This window comes from Panthera tigris, chromosome F3 (assembly GCF_018350195.1).
Source record: "Panthera tigris isolate Pti1 chromosome F3, P.tigris_Pti1_mat1.1, whole genome shotgun sequence".
Taxonomy (NCBI): domain Eukaryota; kingdom Metazoa; phylum Chordata; class Mammalia; order Carnivora; family Felidae; genus Panthera; species Panthera tigris.
Window position 1 is genome coordinate 67385170 of NC_056678.1, and position 13014 is coordinate 67398183.

General features: G+C 56.0%; 1 protein-coding gene across 2 annotated transcripts in view; it reads left to right on the forward strand.

Moving 5' to 3' along the window:
• Positions 1–171: 171 nt before the first annotated feature.
• IQGAP3 (IQ motif containing GTPase activating protein 3) overlaps positions 172–13014 on the forward strand; it is a 35801-nt gene continuing 22958 nt past the window's right edge. For both annotated transcript variants that reach the window (XM_042976368.1, XM_042976369.1), the window contains exons 1-11: positions 172–248; positions 2664–2751; positions 7156–7312; positions 7833–7910; positions 9198–9274; positions 9932–9999; positions 10088–10201; positions 10423–10601; positions 11234–11312; positions 11864–12027; positions 12448–12535. In XM_042976368.1, the coding sequence (XP_042832302.1) occupies positions 212–248; positions 2664–2751; positions 7156–7312; positions 7833–7910; positions 9198–9274; positions 9932–9999; positions 10088–10201; positions 10423–10601; positions 11234–11312; positions 11864–12027; positions 12448–12535 (1129 nt within the window). In that variant the 5' untranslated portion in view covers positions 172–211. The remainder of the gene's footprint in view (positions 249–2663; positions 2752–7155; positions 7313–7832; positions 7911–9197; positions 9275–9931; positions 10000–10087; positions 10202–10422; positions 10602–11233; positions 11313–11863; positions 12028–12447; positions 12536–13014) is intronic.

Here is a 13014-nt window from a genome sequence, read left to right on the forward strand (position 1 = left end):
CGGAGAAGGGAGGGCAGCTCCCCCCGCCCTGCCCCCACCCGCGGCGGCCTCCGCCTCCGCACCTGGCGGCGCTCCTGCGCCTGCGCGCGCGCGGCCTGGAACTACAAATCCCAGCGCCCCCCGCGGCCTGGCCGGAAGTGCGCTCCGGCCGCGGCGTCGGTGAGGGCGGTGGCCGGGCGGCGGGAGATTCAAACCTGTAAAGAGGAGGAACATGGAGCGGCGGAGAGCGGGCGCGGGCCCGGCGCCGTGTGAGTGCGGAGGGGGACCGAGGAGGGCGGCGGGCCTGCGCTGCGCGGGGAGGGAGCCCCCAGTCGCGTCTCCGGCGGGCCGCAGTGGCACCGGGAGCGGCGAAACGCCGGACCCCGCCGCGCTTCCAAGCTTACCGACCTTTCTGCCGCATCCCCACGTTCCGGGGCCCTGGGGCTGAGCGGGTGTAGGTGGCCTGGGTGGCCGCGTAGAAAGGCAGCGGTTACGGATGGCAGGCTTGCACGCCCAGCGCTACGCGGGGAAGGGGGGGCGGGACGCCCAGAGACCTCGGCTTTTGATGCCGCTTTGAGATCAGGCCTCTCAAAGGTTAGGGTCAGAATTACCCAGGAGGCTTGTTTCGAATCCGCATTCCGCAGCCCTCTCCCAGAGCTTCAGCTCCAGCAGGTCTGGACTGGGGCCCTTCCCTGCGTTTGTAGCAAGCCCGCTGCGCTGCTTCCCGCACCCCACGTAATCAGGCAGGTAGTCCGTGGGCCGCGCTTGCAAATACACTGCTTGAGAAAGAGACCGGCGTCAGGAGGTTTGGTGGCAGAAAGGTTTCTGTTTGACCTTCCGAATGAAAGGCGAAATCTCCTTCTTCCGCCTCTTCCCCTTCCTTGCCGTTAGCGTTTAAAAAACAAAGTCCCCGTTCTCCGTTCTGTTGAAGGGAAGCTAGTTTCAGACCTTGGAAGGGCAGGAAGACTGTTTTTAAGACCCATGAGTGTACAAAACCCCGCCCATCTCACACAGCCCTCAGCTCGGGGCTCTGAGGTGATGTCATTCGCTTACCGGTTGATTTTCCGTGCTTAGCAGCCAACACTTGTTCCTTGTACACTCCCTGGAGGGAACCGATGGATTTCCTATGATTGGCTGGGCCTTTCGGATCTGAACGTGGAGGTTTTGTGCGTGCGTGCGTGTGTGTGTTTTAACTTGCTCAACTGTCGATTCCAATAACCCTGTCCCTCCTCCAAATCATGTTGCAGGATATGCACGATAAGGAAATGAGATAAAGAGTAGGATTGGCATGAAGTGTTGAGTCAAAGACAGACTGATCCAGCTCTGTCTCTTTTCAGGCCCTCTGTGTTTATTTCTTGTGTGTGTGCGCGTGCAACTTTGTCTCACCGCGTCTGGTTTTGTATTGTCTTCCCTAAGGAGACTCCAGAGGTGGGGGACAGGAGGAGGGGGGCTGTGGGAGGGCACAATACGTGTGCTCTCTCACTTAAGGGACCCCAGTTCTCAAGTTTGGGGTCAGAGTATTGTCTACATTTTATTGAGCTTGGAGATTATTCTCCTCCTCAAGTGACTTAAAGCAAAAAGGAGAGTAGAGATAGCTTTGTGATCTTTTAAGACTCTCTCTCTTTCCACTTAATCCTAAGTGATTGCCCTTTTCCACATGATTCCCTTTGTTGAACTACCTCCCCCCTCTGCCCCTTTCTGCCTGTTTGTTCTTAAAAATTTTTTTTAATGTTTATTTTTTGAGAGAGAGAGAGAGAGAGCAGGGGAGGGGCAGAGAGAGAGGGAGACACAGAATCCGAAGCAGGCTCTAGGCTCCCAGCTGTCAGCACAGAGCCTGATGTGGGGCTTGAACTCATGAAGCATGAGATCATGAGCTGAGTCGAAGTTGGACACTTAACCGACTGAGCCATCCAGGTGCCCCTGTTTCTTTGTGTTTTTTTTTTTTTTCAGTTTATTTATTTATTTTGAGAGAGAGAGAGCATTGGAGCATGCATGTATATGAGCAGGGGAGGGTTAGGAGAGAGGAAGAGAGAGAATCCCAAGCAGGCTCCTCACTATCAGCCTGGAGGGCCTCGATCTCACAAACAGTGAGATCATGACCTGAGCCGAAATCAAGAGTGGGACTCTTAACCTACTGAGCCACCCAGGCACCCTGAGAATCTGTTTCTTTAGAGTAAGGGTCTGCTAGCCCAGGGCCTGACGTGCAGAAGGTAGGGCGTGAATGAGTGGCTGTGGGATGGTGAGTCCCGTTGGTCCTGTTAGCCTAAGTCTCTGGGAGGGTCCTTGGGGAGGATGACACGGGCCCAGGTCTTAGAGAACTCAGAGGCTATTAGGGATAGAATAAGGAGCTAAGTTCCCAGCCACGGAGGGGTCTGGACATCCGTGTGGGGAGACCTCGAGGGAAGGGCTTGAAATGGAGGGGAAGGAGGGGTCAGGAGCCGGCTGGAGAGGAACAGGAGGGAACACCTCTGACACAGGGGAGCCCCCTGTTGCAGGTGCTGACCAGAGCGGCTTTACGGGGTGGGGGCTGGAGATGGGAGCCAGGGCTGTCGGGAAGAGGGGCACCGACGCGTGAGGTGCTCCAGGTCACTGGGCAGAGTTGCCTAAGAGTTAAGAAGCAGCTTCAGTGCTATGGCCCTTTGTCCTATACTCCCCGCCTTGACCTTATCCCCCTGACTCCTCAGATGAACGCCTCACAGCCGAGGAAATGGACGAGCAGAGGCGGCAGAACGTGGCCTATCAGTACCTGTGCCGGCTGGAGGAAGCCAAGCGGTAAGCGGAGGGGCTGCCTCCTTCTGGAGCCCCATCCCCTCCCTGCCCGCCCCAGGCACCTGCCCCCTAGCCAATGCAAAAGGAGTCCATTCTGTGGGAGAGGGAGAGTTGAAATAGCACCTCTCTCTCTCTCTCTCTCTCTCTCTCTCTTTTTTTTTTAAGTTTATTTTTTTATTTAGAGAGAGAGCAGGTTAGCGGGGGAGGAACAGAGAGAGAGGATCTCAAGCAGGCTACTCACTGACAGTTCGCAGCCCGACACAGGGATTGAATTCACGAACCCGTGAGATCACGACCTGAGCCAAGATCAAGAGTCAGATGCTTCATGGACGAGCCCCCCAGGCACCCCATGTTTTTTTTTTTTTTTTCTTCTTGTTTTAAGAAGAAGACTTTATCTTGCTAGAGCAGTTTCAGGCTCAAAGTTAAGAGGAGGATAGAGATTTCCCATATGCCCCCTGCTCCCACACATACACAGCCTCCTCCACTATCGGCATCTCCAAGAGTGGTACGTTTGTTGCACGTGATGAACTCACCTTGACACATGATCCCCCAAAGCCCGCAGCTTACCTTGGAGTTCACTCTTGGTATCGCACACCCTGTGAAATGCGTCACAAACGTAGAATGACGTTATCCGTCAGTGTGGTGTGTTGGAGTAAGTTCACTGCCCTAAACATCCTCTGTGCTTTGCCTCTGTGTCCCCGCATCCCGCCCCCTGGCAACCACTTATCTTTTTTACGGTCTCCATCGTTTCTCCATAGTTGGAACCATAAGGTACATGGCCTTTGCAGACTAGCTTCTTTCACTTAGTGATGTGCGTTTGAGATTCCTCCGTGTCTTTTCAGGGCTTGACTGCTCATTCCTTTTTTTTTTTTAAATGTTTTTATTTATTTTTGACACAGAGAGAGACAGAGCACGAGCAGGGGAGGGGCAGAGAAAGAGGGAGACACAGAATCCGAAGCAGGCTCCAGGCTCTGAGCTGTCAGCACAGAGCCCGACGTGGGGCTTGAACTCACGGACCATGAGATCATGACCTGAGCTGAAGTCAGACGCTTAACCGACTGAGCCACCCAGGCGCCCCTTTAAGTTTCTTTTTGAGAGCAAGAGAGACACAGAGAAAGCGTGATCAGGGGAAAGGCAGAGAGGGATCACCTACTGAAGGACTTCTTGGTTGCTTCCAAGCTATGCCGTTTACCATCAAAGCTGCTATAAACATCTGCCTGCAGGGTTTTTATCTATCCATCCATCCATCCATCCATCCATCCATCCCTCTATAGAGAGCACAAGCAGGGGAGGGGCAGAGGAAGATAGAGAATCTTAAGCAGGCTCCATGCTCAGCACGGAGCCCAATGCAGGGTTTGACCCCAGGACCCCTGGGATCATGACCTGAGCCAAGATTGAGAGTTGGATGCTCAACCAACTGAGCCACCTAGGCACCCCTGCATGCAGGTTGTTCTGTGGTCACATGTTTCAACTCCTGTGGGCAATTACCCAGGGTGAGGGAGCTGGGTTGCATGGTAGGAACATTCTGGGTTTGTAAGAAAGCACCAAGCCGTGTTCCAAGGCGGCTGCACCATTTTGCTTTCCCAGCAGCAGTGAGCGAGGGCTCCTGGTGCGGCACCTCCTTGCGGCACCGGGTGTAGACGGTGTGCAGACTGTGGTCATTCCAACAGGTGCAGTGGTATCTCACTGCTTCTATTTCATTTTTTCCCGGATGACATACGGTGTGGGGCAACTCTCCTGTGCTTTTTTCCCATCTGTGTGTCTTTGGTGAGGTGTTCGTTAATGGGTATCTGTGGCCCATATTTTAATCAGCTGTTCTTTTATTGTTGAGTTTTAAGAGTCATTCCTTCCTTCCTTCCTTCCTTCCTTCCATTCATTCATTCATTCATTCATTCTTAATAAGCTCCACATCCAACACAGGGCTCAAACTCACAACCCTGAGATCAAGAGCCCCATGTTCTACCGACTGAGCCAGCCAGGCGTCCCGTTCTTTGTGTATTTCGGATACTGGTCTTTTATCAGATGTGTGTTTTGCAAATATTTTCTCCCAGAGTGTGTCTCGTCTTATTCTCTTGACATTGTCTTTTCTGGAGCAGAAGTTTTTCATTTTAATTAAGTCCAGCTGGCCAATTTTTTTTTTTCCGACGACTGTGCCTTTGGCATTATATTTAAAAAGTCATTGCCAGGGGTGCCTGGCTGGCTCAGTCGGTGGAGCATGCGACCTTTGATCTCGGGGTCGTGAGTTTGAGCCCCACGTCGGGTACGAAGATTACTTAAAGAAAAAAAAAAGTTATCGCCACACCCAAGGTCGCCTAGGTTTCCCCCGTGTTATCTTCGAGGGGTTTTATAGTTCTGCATTTTACATTTAAGCTGATGATCCCTTTTGAGCTGACTTTTGTGAAGGGTGTGAAGTCAGCCTCTGGATGGATTTCTTTTGCGTGTGGACGCCCCGCTGTTCCAGTGCCATTTGTTGAGGAGATGATCTCTACTCCATCGGATCGCCTTTGCTCCTGTGTCAAAGATCGGCTGGCTGTGTTTACGTGGGTCTGTTTCTGGGCTCTGCATCCTGTCCCGTTGGTCTGTCTGTTCTTTCACACTGCCTTGATTCCTGTGGCTAAGTTGGGTCTCGTCAGTCTTCCAACTCTGTTCTTCTCCTGCAATGTCGTGTTGGCTCTCCTGGTCCTTCAGGCTCCGCATACAGGCTTTAGGGTCAGGGTCTTGCTATCCGCAGCGCAACTTGCTGGCAGTTCGTTCGGGATGGCTCCGAGCGTGTGGATCCAGCTGGGAAGAGCTGGCGTCCTTACAGTGCAGGGCGTGGGGCGTCTTCCACGTAGTTTGGTTTTCCGTTGATTTTGTTCATCAGGGTTTCGTAGTTTTCCTCAGAGATCTTGTACGTATTTTGTTAGACTTAGACCTAAGTATTTCATTTTGGGGGTGCGAGTGGGAACCGTGTGTGTTTTTCAAATCCCACTGTTCGCTGTGGTATATGGGACAGTGGTTGACTTCAGCGTATTAAGCCTGCGTCCCGCAGCTTTGCTGCGCTCCTTACTGGGTCCCGGAGGCTTTGTGTCGCCTTCTTTCCGATTTTCCACGGAGACGGTCACACTGCGGACAAAGACAACACCCCGTCCTCTTATCCCCCTACACACGTCCTTGCCTATCTCTAAAGTGTGTGGACATCTGCTTACATACTAACCACGATGCCATTATAATAGCCAAAGAAGTCATCCATCGATCCTGGGAAGGTCCATACCCAGGCCATTTTCAAATTTTCCTGATGGTCTGAAAAAAATAGCCTATTTTTCAGCTGGCTTATTCAAATAAGGATCTGAAAACGCTCACATATTGTATCCGACGTTGGTGTCTCTTACATCTTCTTTAATCCAGGATGACCCACCTCCCCTCTTCAGTTCTTTACGTCACGGACTTGGTGAAGGAACCGGCTCATGTGCCCCGTAGCTCATCTCCCCTCCTGGATTTGTCTGTTTTCTTCCTTGCTTCAGCCAGCTTGTTCCTCTGTACCCGTGTTTCCTGTAAATGGATGTGGGCTCTAAGGCAGCAGAAAATGCTTCATTCTGTCCTTTTGATCAATAGCGTGTTTTTAATCTTCTCCAGGAAAACAGATAGCATGAGTGGACAGGAAAGCAGGCGTCTGTGGCAGGGAAGGCACGGAGTGCAGCGCAGTGTGACTGGCTCGCTCTGGAAACAGACACTTTCCTGTAGACGTCGTACAGGGAGAAGCCTGGAAAGCCCATCTGGAGAACGCTTACGCTCTCCCTTGTGCCCGTCGCGCGACCATCAGTGATAATGATGCTTTACGTTTCTGTCCCCAGCACGTTCGCTCTCGTTAGCTCACTTGCTGCCGAGGCAGAGACAGTACAGGTCGCGTTCTCTTCATTTTGCAAGTTGTACGAGTGAGGCTCCGAAGGCGAAGTGGGGGATGGTGTGGAAAGCAGGACTTCTGACTCGGAGGGCTGTGGCCTTCCTGGCCCTGTGTGCTGCTCCCCTCCCACCAAGCCTGGGGGTTCCCCACTACCCTCGTCGTCCTCCAAGCTGGGCTATGAGCTGTGTAGGTCACTGGGGCGGACAGAACCCTTCAGTACCTGGGTTCCCAGAAAACATGCAGAATGACAGATGCGAGCAGGTTCGGTGTGGTCAGCAGGCCTGCGTGACCGGACCGAGTGGGAGGTTCTGGCCCGTTTGAACCACACCGGGGATGCGCGGGTTCAGGATCTGACCGGGAGGAGTTTCAGGGGTGGAGGGGGCTGAGGACTGCCCATCCCAGTGTCCGGGGCGGCTTGGGGTGAGGTGGGAGCACCCAGACAGTGGGCAGAGAGGGGAGCTGGGGGAGGGGCGGGAGCTGGGCCAGGGTGGGTGGCAGGCACAGTCCGGCTCTGGTGCTTTCAGCTGGATGGAGGCCTGCCTGAAGGAGGAGCTTCCTCCCCCCGTGGAGCTGGAGGAGAGCCTCCGGAACGGGGTGCTGCTGGCCAAGCTGGGCCACTGTTTTGCACCCGCCGTGGTCCCCTTGAAGAAGATCTATGATGCGGAGCAGCTGCGGTACCAGGTGGGGCGGGAGGCCTCTCCCTTCTACCTGCTTCCTCTTAGCTTGCCCTTCTCCTTAGCAACAAGGGACTCTTGCTAGGTGGGCCCTGGGCTGCCCCTGCTATGAGGCTTCTGAGCAAACGGGTCTACCCAAGTCTACGCTCAGAGGCCTGGGGGCTTTGCCGCCGTGAGGCTACTTCCTGGACGCGCTGCCCCTTCGCCACGCTCTGGCCGGCACAGCCCTGTCTCCTTCCCGCCTCACCTCTGGACTCCCCTTTACTAGGAAGCCTTACTAGGTTGTCGATCCCCCGTCTGCCGTCCTTCCCAAAAGTCCTGCTGGGTCATCCATTCCTGGTGGCTTCCGTCTGTGACTCTCTCCTGGAGGGTCGGGGGACGGAGTATGGGAAATCTGCAGGGCAGGGTCCGCTGGCTCCCCACCCCCCACCCCGCCCTTCAGATCTCCAAGCCGCGGTCTGGGCTGTGCCCATGGGGAGCTCTGAGAACTGTAGAAATAGATTCTCTTCTCTTTCCTTCCCTTTCAGGCAACTGGCTTGCATTTCCGCCACACAGACAACATCAACTTCTGGCTGTCGGCCATAGCCCACATCGGCCTGCCTTCGGTAACGCTGGGCCTCGAGACTGGGGAGCATCTTTACTCTCCACCGGCCCCCCACCCCCACCACGCACGCTTTGTCTCCCCGGATCCTTCGGCCCTCGTCAAAATGTGTCTCCTTAGCTAACTTAACCTGAGGGTTTAAATTGCCTGCAGGTGTCTGTCTTTGAACCACGTTACTTGGTCTCTGCCTCTACTTCCTGTGGGTGAGGGAAGTGGAGGGAGGTGAAGGCCCCCTGACCTAAGCTGCACTGTCCCCATTAGTGAGCGAGGCCCCCGTGCAACGCAGTGGATGCATATTTAGCCAGCCTTCCACCAGAATTTTGTGGCGTGATGTGGGCTTGCTACGGGCCATATCCCTTGGTGGTGGACTTGGAGGCCCGGGCCCGGGTCCCCTGTTGGCCGTACATGGCACGTCCCCTTGCCCTTTGGATCTCAGCGTGTTACTCGACCGTAAAATGGGGATGGTGATCCCTGCCCTGTGTACCCCGTGAGGCTGTCAGGAGGACCGGATGATGTGCGTGAGTTCCCTTTATGAATCCTAAGGAACTGTACCAATTAAGGCATGATAGGACTCTGCAGGGTTCTTCCTACAGGCAACTGTGCAACAAGGAAGCAGCAGTAAGGGGACTTTGGTGGGAGGCAGGAGTAATAGGGGCCAGCTGTCCTCAGTGAGGCTGGAACGCTGTCAATTCTCTAGATTGGGTCCTTCCTGTGAATCTGAAGTAACCAAGAGGTTTTGAGCTTCGACCTCATGGGAGTCGCCAGGCGGAATGGGACGCCGTGTCTTGGAGGGAGGACTCAGTTCTTCAAGGGGACCCCACTGATCAGAGGCCTGTGGCCCAGAGACAGGGATGAACGCCCTGTGCCCTCGGTGGTCCTGGACAGCGTGTGCCTCTTTGGGCCTTCCGAAGGAGCACGGCCGGCCCCCCAGCATGCCGCCTGCCTGGCGAGAGTCCACAGGGGCGCAGGCTCGCTGTGTCTACGGGATGCATAGGGGGCCTCTTTCTCCTGGAGGACACGGCCTGCATCCTCTAACCGCAACAGTCTTGCCTGTGTCCCGTGAATCTGGCCATGTGCGTCTGCGCCTGGGCCTCGGCTCACTTTCTTTAACACTTGGTGTGTGTGGCCACAGTGCTGGCTGTCAGAGGTTAGGGAGGCTGACTTCGAAGCCCCAGGCAACAAAGGAGTATCTCCCCGGGTCAGAGAGGAAGACCCATTCCTCAGCCCCTCTCTCCATAGCTGGTGCTGCTTCACGTTTCCAGCGGCAGTAACCAGCTGCTTTCCCCTCCAGACCTTCTTCCCGGAGACCACAGACATCTACGACAAGAAGAACATGCCCCGGGTGGTCTACTGCATCCATGCCCTCAGGTGAGAGGCCCCAGACTTCCGTCCTCCGGGTGGATACAGGAAACATGGCAGCAGGAAGGAAGGCAGGCACTTCTCAGGAGCGTGAGACTTCAGAGTTTTGCCGTTGTGTGTAGATTTATGCACACGTTTGTGTCTGACCTGCAGGGGTGAAGGAAAAGGGCAGGAGGGAAGGGTCTTCCGTTTGTGCTTGGGGCCCAAAGCAACCAAAACGAGCCCTCAAGAGCGTCCCATGCGGCTCACCTAGCGGGAACGTTCAGGCTGTTTGGTTCTTCTCAGAACCGGCCATCAGCATCCAGCTGGCTAGAGCTTAAAGTGGCCGACCAGTTCCCGCGTCTGCCGCGTCGTCTCGTCCGGACTTCATTTCCCATGTCCTTTCAAGCCCGCCCGGCTCTGCGGGTCTCTGCTTGCCTTACCCTCTGTGTCCACCTGGTAACCGCAGTGTGCCCTTCTCTGTGAAGTCCCGATGCCCCCTGGCCTCTCGAGCATCGTACTTATCTTCTGTAGCGCTTGCCTCGGCCTGACTTCCAGTAACATTGCTCCCCGTGGACTGGGGGGACTTGGGAGCAGGTGTGGTGGGCTCCCTGTCCAGGTCCCTGTGGCATCTCCTGCAGACCGTGTCAAAATAAATAGGCCCCAACGCCTTCCATTCTTTTCCAGTCTCTTCCTCTTCCGGCTGGGACTGGCCCCTCAGATACATGATCTCTACGGGAAAGTGAAATTCTCAGGTGAGCCCAGCTCCTTCCCCAGCCGCTCGTGCGGGCAGGGTCTTGGGGGCTCTGGCCCTGAGGAAAGGCACCTGTGGTGTCATTGCAGCCGAGGAACTTAGCAACATGGCCTCTGAACTGGCCAAATACGGCCTCCAGCTGCCGGCCTTCAGCAAGATCGGGGGCATTCTGGCCAATGAGCTGTCGGTGGATGAAGCCGCAGGTAGGGGTGTGGCTCTGCCCTGCTGGGGGGTGGGCTCCGTGTGAAAGGGCAGACTCCAAGCCTCCAATGCATTCTGGTGACCTGTCATCTGTGAGGTGACCTGGTTTGCCTGGCCCTCTGGATGGAAAAAGGGAATGGTGTCAGGGTGGCCTGTGGCTGGTCGTGCTGCGGCGGTCTGGGGTTTGTTCTGGCCTCTGACCTTGTCTCCACGCCCCTCCCAGTCCACGCGGCGGTCCTCGCCATCAATGAGGCGGTGGAGCGAGGGGTGGTCGAGGACACCCTGGCTGCCTTGCGGAATCCCAGCGTTCTGCTGGAGAATCTTCGAGAGCCTCTGGCAGCCATCTACCAGGAGCTGCTGGCCCAGGCCAAGGCAGAGAAGACTGCCAGCGCCCAGACCCGAGTAAGGAGGAGCCTTTGCTGTGCAGGCGTGGAGAGTGGGGTGGCCCAGAAGGCCTCTGGCGGACAGGACTCCGGCACATCCTGTCTCCACGGCCCAGAGTTGCTGAGAGAAACGCTTGTTGGTTGTTGTAGAGAAGCAGAGGAGGCACCCAGGGATGAGGATTCAGGAGAGAAGGCAGGAGACGGGTTCTGGGGACTCGATCTTCTGGCCGGGCTGAGGTGGGGACGTAGAACTGTCCGAGACTGGACAGGAGATTTGACTTAACCGTGTCCATGCCGAGGGCGTGAACCCAGGGGTTCTCCAGATTCCTTCTTCTTCTTTTTTTTTTTAATGTTTATATATTTTTGAGAGACAGAGTGCAAGCAGGGGAGGGACAGAGAGAGAGGGAGACACCGAATCCGAAGCAGGCTCCAGGCTCTGAGCTGTCAGCACAGAGCCCGACATGGGGCTCGAACTCATGAACTGTGAGATCATGACCTGAGCCCTCCAGGCAGCCCCAGATTCCTCCTGACCAGACTGACCTTTGGCCTGGGAAGGCGCCCAGGGGAGGGAAGAATTAGAGACAGGGAGGGGGGGAGCAGGAGAGGACTGAGCTTGTTTCCCGGGTCTCCCTTTCGGCATGGTCTTTGCAGGATGGTGGAGAAAGCTGGGACATATATGACTGCTACCTGACTCAGGCTGAAATCCAGGGGCACATCAACCACGTCAACGGTAAGAGACCTGGGCCAGGAGGGCTTCGGGGTGCTCCCAGGGCAAGCCCCCGCATCGGGAGGTTCAGGGATAGCTCTCAGGCCAGAGGCCCTGTAGCCTCACTTGGGCCAACCCTGGTCTCAGGGAAAGACCAAAGTCAAACAGCAGGGTGTGTGCTGCTTTTCGGCTCTCGCTGTCCAGAGAAGTGACCCTGTCTGGGGGGTTTCTGTTTGAATGGAGATCCACGGACAGGGCAGAGGCAAAGGACAAGACTTCCAGCTCTTGCTGCTAGAAGGGCAGCTGGCCCGGGGTCCTGGGAGAAGGAGCTGCGAGGAATGGATGGGGTGGGGCGGACACGAGGGCAGGAGGGGCTGTTTGGAGACCCAGGATGGAGTGGGCAGCTGCCTGTTGGGGTCAGGATGTCCTCCCGGTCTGGGGTGGGGAGGAGGGGAGGCTGCCAAGATCAAGGTTTAGGGCGGGGGGTCATGCTGGGCAGGAAGAACAGGGCAGGTCTGGGGTGGTACCGGCTGGGCTTCTGCACATCGTTCATTGGGGGGTCTTGGTCTTTGCAGTCCATGGGGCTCTAGAAGTTGTTGATGATGCCCTGGAGAGACAGAGCCCTGGGGCCTTGCTCGAGGCCCTTCATGACCCTGCCCTGGCCCTGCGCGGAGTGAGGAGAGACTTTGCTGACTGGTACCTGGAACAGCTGAGCTCAGACAGAGAACAGAAGGCACAGGTCAGCTGATTACCTGCTCCCTGCTCTGTCTGTCTGCTGCGGGATGGGGACCGCCTCTTCCTTAGGCATCCCCTCCGTCCCCTCCTTGTATTCAGTAAGTGCTGACTATGTGTGTAAATGGTTACATCACCCCAAAGCCTAATGGCCCAGACTGACCAAGGGGTCCCCGGGGGCAGCCGGCGAGCAGTGACGTGCTCCCCCATGGCTGAATGGGGACCTCAGCGACAAGAGATCTCGTCCTCGTTGCCGTTGGCTTTCTCCATGACACTCTCTTCGTGCTGCCTGTGTTGTTAGTTCAGTTCCTGCTGCGTAAGAAAGAGCCAGACTTAGAGGCAGGGAGGTGGGGGTGGGTGGGCCTGGGAGCCCGTGAGGGCAGCTCCCGTGAGAGCTCTCTCCTACGTCACCTCTTCCCCTCCCCAGGAGTTGGGCCTGGTGGATCTTCTGGAAAAGGAGGAGGTCCAAGCTGGTGTGGCTGCAGCCAACGTGAAGGGTTATCAGGAGCAAGCCAGTAAGTCACTTCCAGGCCGAGGCCTGGCCCCGGGCCCATCACTGCGGCATCTAACCCTCGGCTGGCTTCTGTGTAGGGGTGTGTAGGGCGATGCAAACTGCTGCCCACGTTTCCAGCGGGACCTCTCCCCTCCCTGATGTGCCCGGGCCCAGGCTGCCTGCGTGCACACTACAGACGAGTTCCTTAAGGCCTTAGGGGTAACGACAGTCACATCAGGCCGGCTCCTGGGGCAGACAGTTTTCTTCAGGGCACTTGCCCTGTATCTGGACGGTTTCAACCTGCTTGAGTCCTTGCCTCTCGACTGTAGTGAGAAACTCATGATCAGCTCACTTTCCCTTAAAAACATTATCTACAGGGACACCTAGGTGACTCAGTCGGTTAAGTGTCCAGCTCCTGATCTCAGCTCAGGTCTTGATCTTGGGGTCGTGAGTTCAGGCCCCCCACTGGGCCCCACGCTGGGCGTGAAGCCAACTGAAAAA